This window comes from Anastrepha ludens, chromosome X (genome assembly GCF_028408465.1).
Source record: "Anastrepha ludens isolate Willacy chromosome X, idAnaLude1.1, whole genome shotgun sequence".
NCBI classification, from domain to species: domain Eukaryota; kingdom Metazoa; phylum Arthropoda; class Insecta; order Diptera; family Tephritidae; genus Anastrepha; species Anastrepha ludens.
The window spans coordinates 62,105,552-62,115,224 of record NC_071503.1 but is presented as its reverse complement, the minus strand read 5'-3'; the positions used below and the strand labels follow the sequence as shown (position 1 = coordinate 62,115,224).

The following is a 9,673-nucleotide window of genomic DNA, read 5'->3' as shown; positions in this document are numbered from 1 at the left end:
ACGATGGCAGGGAAGTTTCTCTCAACTATCAGCGGACTCGTGCAATCAGCGCTAAGGAAACTCTCCAACTGGGCGGTGCAAACACAATCCTACCTAAAGAATCTCATAAAAGTCCAACGATTAGCTTGTGTGGGAATAACAAATGCGCTCCGATAGACGCCTCAGGCGGCACTGGAAGTGATCCTACATATTCCACCCATTGAATGCTCCCAGGATCAAATCAGCAGCATGCTAAAAGAAATCACGTACGGTCATGCATCAGTCTTACTATCTGTGGAACACTTGCAAGACGCATCGAAAACAGATCTGGTTCCCAAGATCGATCCGAACAGAAAGTATAATATTAAATACGAGTACTCGACAGGAAGGATTGGCAGACCAGAGTCATATCAGATGATAGTGATCACTATATTTATAGGGACGGCTCAAAGATAGACAATGGCACTGGATCAGGAATTTTCTCGGAACAATTATCTTTAAATTCCTCATTTAGACTTCCAGACTAGTGCAGCGTCTTCCAAGCTGAGAGCTACGCTATAAACCAAGCAGCAAAATCGATAAAGCTGACTTACCTCCAGCAAACCTTATCATTTTTATTGATAGTCAAGCAGCGATCAAGGCACTGGCCTTCAAAATGTTTTAAAGAGTGCAGGAGGTCGACATCGCTTCATCCAACAATACAACGCCACATTTTGTTGGGTTCCCGGCTACTATGGAGTGGAGGGAAATGAAACAGCGGATGAGTGTGCAAGGATAGGCTCTGAGCTGGACCTTCAGCGAGTGGTAGAGGACATGAGAGTAACCGCGGAAGCCAAAAGAAGGTGGTCTCTAACCAAGAATGATATAAACAAGATTGCGCCCATCAGAGAGTGCATGACGCCACATTAGCTGAGTTGCGCAGTGTTGCCAACCAAAAGAATGTTAGAAAAGGTCACTATGAGAAGATTTTAGTGCTAATGAAAATTTGTTGTAAAAATTGATATTTTAAAAGTGAAAATTTAATTTTTTGATCCTTTGGAGGTTACGTTAGAATATTAAATATTCTTCTCTCAACTCTTCTTAACATTTAAAACCTTTTTACACATTTCGTGTAATCATTCTTCCGGTCCTCAATCGTTAGTGGGACATAAGGCATCGAGAGGTGTATTCATAGTAAAAATAAGCAAAAAAATACCAGAAAATTTTGAAGAAACCATCACGACATTTTTACAAACAGAGTATCTCATGTTGTTGCATAACCTGAAATATAGCAAAAAAGTCGTTCTCTCAGCAAAAAACTCATAAATTGAAATGAACATAACCACAACACATTTATTTAAAAAAACGCACATTTTAAAGTTTAAGTAATTCAATAAAAATTTGGTATTTTATTTTCTTTAAATGGGCATTTATGTGCGCTTTTATATCCAAAGCTAGGCAACACTGCAGTAGCAAGAGGTTTGACTGACAGATTTGACTGCTAAAAGGAGAAGAAGAACATCAGCTATAACCGCAATCACGGGCAGTGCGACCAGATGTTAAAAAAAGTACAAAAGTTTACAAGATTATAAACATTACATTTTACTTAAAACAGGTTAGAAAAATGTCATGAAGAAAGAACTAAAACTACGAGACTAAATAACAAAAAAAATGCCTTGATTTAGCGAAAATGGTTAATCTGGCCATACTGGTGCTAATACAACGCCACTCATTGTCATTTGCTGACAGCAAAATAACTACCAACTGCAGAGTCTGCAAAGCGCTCTGGCCAAAACATACGAAACCTTCTCTCCCAATTAAAATACGAAGTCGTGTAGTCTGTGCAACCTGAACTCCACTTTCCTATTGAGCTGTGTCCATGTAGCACCAATGCATCAGAAAGGGTGATAGACCCCAAGTAACGCCCAGCATTCTTTTACACACGTACGGGGTATTACTGACCTTTTTCAACCTTTCCTCAACATTGTGCTTCCACAGTAATTTACCACCCAGTATTACTCCGAGGTACCTCGCATGATATTTCACAGGATATCGCTGTTGCCTAGCTTCGGGAGCTACCTCGCCGGGACCTTGTACTTCCTGGTCCGTTTTTTCGGCGTTTATCCCTAGCCCTGCGCGAGATGTCCATTGGTGTACCGTTTTAAGTGTATTATTCATCACATAACTGATGGTGTCCAAGTACTTTCCAGTAACTACTATAGCTATGTCATCTGCATATGCCACTAGTTTTGGTGCCCCTCCGTCAAATTTCTTGAGCAGTCCATTTGTCACAAGTAACCATAATAGCGACGATAGTAGGCTCGTATTGTTCCATTCCGCTCTTATCTTTCTGCAGCTAATATCTGCCTTATCCATAGATATATCTAAAGGGTGATTTTTTAAGAGTTATAGGAAAGTTTTTCAAAAACATACACGTAAAATTCAGGAAAATGCATGAAATTTTGATTTAAATCGATAATACAGGCCACATAATTTAATGTTTGAAGATTATTTCATGCAAATGTTGACCACGACTGGCGTTCAAATGGTCCATCCGCTTAGTCCAGATTTGACATACTCTTTCCAATGTTTCGGCCGGTATCTCACATATAAATGTTTTAGTGTTGTCTTCCAATGCGTTAATTGAAGCAGGCTTGTCTGAATAGACATGAGCTTTAACATAGCTGTTAACCACATGACATGCAACTCAAGCTCTTATATTTTGGGCAAAAAAAGTTGGATATCAATTCACGGTAGCGCTCACCATTCACAGTTACGTTACGATTCGCAGCATCTTTGAAGAAGTACGGTCCAATGATACCTCCAGCCCATAAACCGCACCAAACTGTGACCTTTTCTGGATTCATTGGTAGCTCTTGCAATTCTTCTGGGTGATCTTCACTCCGAAATCGACAATTCTGCTTATTTACGTACCCATTGATCTAAAAATGAGCTTCGTCGCTGAACACAATTTTTCGATAAAAAAGTGGTTCTTCGGCCAATTTACCAAGAGCCCATTCACCAAAAATTCTGTGTTGCGGTAGGTCGTTCGGCCTTAATTCTTGCTGTATTTTGAAAGGCTTCACACCTAACTCCTTTCGCAAAATTTTCCACGTTGTTGAGTAACAGAGGCCCAATGCTGCGAACGGCGACGAATCGATAATTGATGGTCATCATTAACACTGGTCGATACAGCTGCGATATTTTCTTCAGTTCGCACTCTACGTAAGCATGTTGGTGGTTTGATGTCCAATGTTGATGTAAATTTGGTTAGTCACAATAGCTCGAATAGCCTCTTCAGTGGGTCGATTAAACTGACCATAAAATAGAAGTAGCGCGATAAACTTTCTTAACAGAACACGCATTTTTATAATAAAATTCAATAATTTTCAAGCGTTGTTCGTTTGTAAGACGATTCATGGTTAAAATATAGACCAAACTGAAGATGTTTAAGAGTGAAACAAAACACGAAACGTGCGTCAGCTGTATAAACCAACTGTTTAAAAAGATAATAGCTAAAAAAATCACCCGTTACGGTAAATACGCAGACTTTTGCGATTCTAAGGGAACTCTGAAGCTCTATCCCCGAGAGACATTCTAATAATATTGTAATTGTCTGTAAACAGCGCTTTTGGCAATATCATTTACAATTTCGTTTCCTGCAATACCCTTATGTCCGGGTACCCAATAGATATGCAACCGTCTGTCTGCGGGTAGTCTCTCTATGGCTTCCCTGCTTTTTAGAACATTTTTAGATGAAATTTCATGAGTTTATTGCTTTTATCGCCGCTTGGCTGTCAACGAATATATTTATTTTGGCGTTGCTTGATGTCTTTGCGATTGCTGTTTCCGCAGCCTTACTTACAACAAAGAATTCCGCTAGAAAGATACTGCAGTGGTCAAAAAGCTTAAATTGCTGCCTGATGCTTAGCTCTGCGCAGTAGACATAACATAAGATTTTGTAACATTTAAGCATAGCCCATTTTTCTTTCCCCAACACAATATTGCATCAAAAATACTAGTTCGATGAGAATGGTAAATGTACTGTATATAATAAGCACACGGATGGGCATTAACATATTTCCACACCAAAAACACATCCTGATCTACTAAAAAACAGAGGCTCAAGAATCTAACCCTGAGAGACGGCCGCTATTGTTGATTTAGACCGCGTTGAACCAACAACTGACTTGCTGAACTCTACTCTCAAGAAAAATAGTTGAACGTTTTATGAAGCTTTCGGAAAATGTATAAAAGTACCTAAGTTGGCAATAGATGACGAGACAGAACTCGCCAGAAGGTGAGACATGGGACGTTTGCTGAAACAGTGATATTTCCATTGACACAGGATACAGTAGCTCTCGTGAGGAAGCGAATGCTCAAAGTCCATCGGGTTGAAGTTGAAGACCCTACTTCAATAGAAGTAATAAGGGAGTAATTTCCCCAATTTACATGAAGAAGCTAGGAATTAAAGTGTTACAACTACGGTAAGATCGGAAGTATGGCCCGCAATTGCAGTGTTGGTTGGTTGGTTGGTTAGAGTGGTGATTCATCCAGAATCCAACTAGCACTTCCGCACCATTTTGTTGCCACATCCTCGTTACCAAATTGTTTAACAGTTATTTGCAGCAGGACTATATCCAGTCTGTGCGGTTTAGGAACCTTATTAGGTTGTTGACGTCTACGCCAGACAGTTGCTCGAGACTCTCGAACAGCGGTTTGCCCAGGGTTAACATTCTGTCCTTCCATAGGGCAGGACATTCACAGAGGAAATGGAAGATTGTTTCTTTTTCCTCCGGTTTTTTACAACTATGACAGTATGTGTTGTGAGGGATGCCCATTTTGGCGGCTTGTTCTCCGATAGACCAGAAGCCAGTTATGACTGCCGTAAGTCTGCAGGTGTCCCGTCGTTTCATGTTTATTAATGTTAACGATTGCTTGAGGTTGTAGGTGGGCCATAATGTTCTGCTGATTTTGCATTTCGTCTGGTCTCTCCATCTACAATCTGCAATTCGAAGGTATTTTAGGGAAATTGCATTCTTGACCGCACCTAGTGGAGTGAATACTGGTACTGCAAGAGCGCTATTCATGGCAGATCCCCCTCTTGCCAGTTCATCAGCTTTTTCGTTACCTTCTATGTTCCGGTGTCCCGGGACCCAAATCAAGGTTACTATATGGTTTTCACTCAAGTTGGTGAGGCTATTCCTAGTTTGCTCCACCACTTTAGAGGTTGTTATAGTCGCGTCCAGCGCGTGGATTGCGGCTTGGCTATCCGAAAGAATAGCGATATTGCCCTTAAAAGAGAAATCTGCGATTAGTAACCTACAGGCTTCCCCAATTGGTAGTACTTCCGCTTGGAAGACGCTGCTGGTATTGGGGAGACGCACAGATTTTTCAATTCCAAGTCTATGAGAATATATACCAGCTCCAACACCACAGTCCATTTTACTGCCATCTGTATAGACTGTGGTATCGAAGTTGTTTAGAGAGAATCCCTTATTCCATTCTTTTTTAGATGGAAAGAGTGTGGCAAAATTCCTATTGAACGTTACCATCGGGACGATGTAGTCAGTCCTCAACGAGGTTAACTGAGTTTGTCGCAATAATAGACTAGCGTGACCATAAGTTTTTCTTTTCCAGCGACCCGCTTCATTTAACCTAAATGCACTCATGGTTGCCGTCTTCTTTATATGTAGGTCTATTGGAATAACGTGTGTCAGTGCATTGAGAGCCTCTCTAGGACATGATCTGATTGCACCGACCGTTATTGCACAGGCTGATCTTTGTATTCTGCCGAGTAATTTGGTATTGTACTCTCTCCCTAGAGCTTTCCACCAAACTACCGAACCATACGATAAAATGGGTCGTATAACCGCCTTATACAGCCATAATGTATGCTTAGGTTGAAGACCCCATCTTCTTCCAAGCATACGTTTGCAGGCATATAAAGCAATTTCTGCTTTCCTTACCCGTTCTTCGACGTTTAACTTCCAGCTAAGTTTGGAGTCCAGAATTACTCCTAAGTACTTTGCACTGGTTGATAGTGACAGAGTTTGTCCGTTGATATTTGGTAGGGTGAACGTTGGTACCTTGTATCTGGTGGTAAAAAGCATAAGTTCTGTTTTACGCGGGTTTAAACTTAGCCCACATCCTGTGGCCCAAGAATTAAGCTCGCCTAACGCCCTTTGGATGATCCCACTGATCGTATTTGGACACAGTCCTGACACCATTAACACCACATCATCAGCGTACGCCACCACTTTTACCCCACCTCCGTCAAGTTTTGTTAAGATTTTGCTGATCACACATAGCCAAAGAAGTGGAGATAATACTCCCCCTTGTGGAGTGCCCCCGTGGACCTTCTTGGTTATGTTGATATTACCAATATTAGCTTTGATGATCCTCGTTTCTAGCATGGAGATGACCCAGTTACTAATGCAACTGTCCACCTCCAGGTCTATCAACGCCCGTTGGATGGTATCTGTGCTAACATTGTTAAAGGCGCCTTCGATATCCAAGAATGCCGCCATGGTATAATGTTTGCTCTCTAGAGAGCCCTCTATTGTTCCGATAACCTCGTGAAGCGCCGTCTCCGTAGATTTGCCTTTAAGGTATGCGTGTTGTGCAGTTGATATACCAGAGCTCTCCAAAGAGCTTCTGAGGTGCGTATCCAAAAGTCTTTCAAAAGTTTTTAACGGGAAAGACGAAAGACTGATTGGCCTGAAGTCTTTCGCTGATTCATGTCCTCTTCTACCTACTTTTGGTATGAAGACGACCTTGACTAGTTTCCAGCTGTCTGGAATATGGCCTAAGTTTAAACACGCTTTAAAAATTTCCTCTAGCCATGGTAGGATACAGTCTAAGGTTTCCTGTAACATCTTTGGAATGATCCCATCTGGCCCCGGAGATTTAAAGGGTGAGAAAGATTTGATTGCCCATGCAACTTTTTCTTTGGTAATAATTTCATTTGCAAGATGCTGTGGATTATATTGGCTCCGCCTAATGTTTCCCCTCTCACTTTCGTAAGCGCTGCATCCCGGAAAATGCGTGTTTAGCAGAAGCTCTAGCGATTCTTCTGCTGTAGCAGTCCAAGTTCCATCAGGTTTCTTGACCTAAGAAGCCATAGAGTGGTCTTTGGAAAGAACCCGGCTAAGCCTAGCGGAATCCCTGGTGGATTCGATTGACGAACAAAATTCCCTCCAGCTCTCTTTTTTGGCGGCCCTGATTGCCTTCTTGTACTGTCTCCGACTTTCTCTATACAATTCCCAATTTCCCGTCGAGTAGCTGAGGTTAAACGTTGATCTAGATTTTTCCCTTAGTTTTAAGAGCTCACTACTCCACCAAGGAGGGTGAGTTTTTTTGCTAAATTTTATGGGGCAGGACGTTTTGTAGGCCCTACTAAATGCCTTTTCCAGTGTTATGACCCTACTCTCAAGGCTTTCCGTGAGAGTGATTTGAGGGATAGGAGTCCCTCCTATCCTCTTGTTTACTGCATTTTTGAACCTCTTCCAGTTGGTTCTTAAAGGATTTCGATACGGTAGGGGTGGATCTACCTTAAGATCCAAATCGTAGAGGATCCAACTATGATCAGAAAAGGACCTTATATTGGATACCCTCCAATTATCTACCCTTACTAAGCTATTTTCAGACAGTAGAGTAACATCAATCACTTCCTCCCATCCTCTGAAGTACTCCGTACTAGGAAAGGTGAAAGTGGGACCGATAAGTTAGTATTAATAATAAAATTATATAAAGACTCACCTCGGTCGTTTGTCTCGGAGCTTCCCCACAACGCATGCCTCGCGTTGGCATCGCATCCGAGCAGCAGGTTCTTGTTTCTGGCTTCACACACAAGCCGACGAGCCTCCTCGGGTGGTGCTGGCCGATCATGTGCCTTGTAGATGGAAGCCAGTATGATGCCGACACCGTCAGCGGCTTCTACCTCCACAGCCGTCACATCCTGTGAACAATATGATGGGATTAAAAATATGTTCAAATGTTTCTTAGCTACAATACAAGATCTGGGGTTACCTTCAGTCCGTTTGTAGAAAAGGTTGTGGTTGTTCCCAGTGAACCCCTTCACCTCGGTGCTCCGCACCCAGGGCTCCTGGATTAAAGCGATGTCGACGTCCTCCTCCGCCAGGAGAACGGTTAGGTTGTCCGTTGCAGTCCGCGAGTGCTGCAGGTTTATTTGGACAACCTTGAGACCCATGCTGCTGGTCACTTTACAATTTGACGGCGTCGCCAAGCTGCACTCCCGGGTGCTGCTTATTAACGCCATCGTTTTTGGTAGATGCGGCGTCGTCAAGTTGCATGCCTGTGAGCAACTCGTTGGCGCCGTCAACCTCGTCCTGTTCATCCTCCGGATTTGCAGATCGGAATATCTTCAGTTGCGTTTTCTTGACGCCGAACCGAAGTTTATTGTCCACTTTTCCCAGTGGCTCGATACTCTCCTCCGATATTTGGAGAAGGAAGGACACACTGTTCTTTTGCGGAGCCTCCGCTTTGATGATGCTCCAGTCATCCATCGGAACAGTGCGGTTGTGTGCCTGCAAGTATGGAATAAGTTGCTTAGCTTCGAATTCCATGTTCGGGATCCAGATGCGAGCCCTCGACCGTCGAGGGATTTCGCTGGCCGGGATTAGTTTGAGCCTCAAACCTTCCCAGTCGCTCTGGATCTTGCCCACAACTGTTTGCAGGAAGTTAAGGGAGAGTTGATCATCGCACTTGATCACCCTGTATCCGCGGACCACCTCCATTGAATCAAATCCTGGCACATGACCCTCCGGGTTTGCCATGACATGATCGACGACAATGCGGGACAGCCGTGCCTCGATTTCGGACCACTTATCCGATGCAGGTTTACCGCGGTTTGTTATTTCATCAACCAACGCTATTTGCAGGTGATCCCGTGCCACCTCATTAAATGAGCGTTTGGTTGGTTTTGGTATTGAAGCAGTGTGAACCGACACTTTGTGCTTCTTCGTTGGTTTGTCGTTTTCGTCCTGCGAACGATTGCGTTTCACGGCTTCTGCCTTCTGGGTGGCCTGGAACGCCAGGTACTGATCGACCACCTTTTGGCACCTTGCCTTATCGGCCGCGTTTTTTTGGATGAGTTTTACCTTCAGCCTCATTTTTATTCATTCTTCCGAGAATAGTCAGAGACCTCTGGTAAAGCTTATACCTGGACGGGCCTTTTTTAACGTTTTGGCGCTTTTGCCCCTTGGCATCAGCGGATGTGGATGGTTGATTGGAGGTTGATGGCGTGCTGTGGCCCACAGCTTTGCCATCAACCGTCTCTTGGCTGGAGGCCAAGAGTTCGTCCTCTGAGGAAGTTCAGAACTTCCTCAGTTCGTTGGTGTCGGTCCGAGTTGTCCATTTGTCCATCTGTTATGTCAATGGGTGCGTCCGTTTATCCGTTCGTTTTGGGTCTGTGTCCGTCCGTTTGTCCGTCTTCTTTGTAACCTTATCCGAATTTGTTTGTTTATTTTGTTCGTTCATTCTGTTTCGTACGGTCACCTGCCCTTCCAGAAGGCTGCACATGTCGCCATGTGCGGTGACCAATGAGGATTTGCAGTGTACTACGCAGTCAACTGAAACTTGAAACGAACCAGTTCTAAGAGCGAGAACTGCATCCCAAAACTGAATGCCCCACAGTTTCTGTCTCGCAAATTGGACGGAAAAGTAACAACTTTACAATAAAGGGGACTGTAGA

The 9,673-nt window shown here is 43.3% G+C and overlaps 1 protein-coding gene across 1 annotated transcript; it reads right to left on the bottom strand.

Annotated features, from left to right (window-relative positions):
- Positions 1–1,206: 1,206 nt before the first annotated feature.
- Positions 1,207–9,092, bottom strand: LOC128870134 (uncharacterized). The gene is made up of 3 exons (XM_054112738.1): positions 8,709–9,092; positions 7,811–7,918; positions 1,207–1,239 (listed from the first exon to the last, which is right to left on the bottom strand). Exons 1-3 carry the CDS (start codon positions 9,090–9,092, stop codon positions 1,207–1,209), a joined length of 525 nt encoding a protein of 174 aa, XP_053968713.1.
- Between the last annotated feature and the right edge of the window lie 581 nt (positions 9,093–9,673).

What these genes read in the sequence shown, in the direction of transcription:
- LOC128870134 (XM_054112738.1), bottom strand. Translation starts at nt 9,092, where the DNA reads ATGAGGCTGAAGGTAAAACTCATCCAAAAAAACGCGGCCGATAAGGCA. An exon ending in GATTTGATTCAATGGAGGTG is followed by an intron (nt 7,919 to 8,708) that starts GTCCGCGGATAC and finishes TATTGTTCACAG; the next exon opens with GATGTGACGGCTGTGGAGGT. An exon ending in CCGAGGAGGCTCGTCGGCTT is followed by an intron (nt 1,240 to 7,810) that starts GTGTGTGAAGCC and finishes GCTATATTTCAG; the next exon opens with GTTATGCAACAACATGAGAT.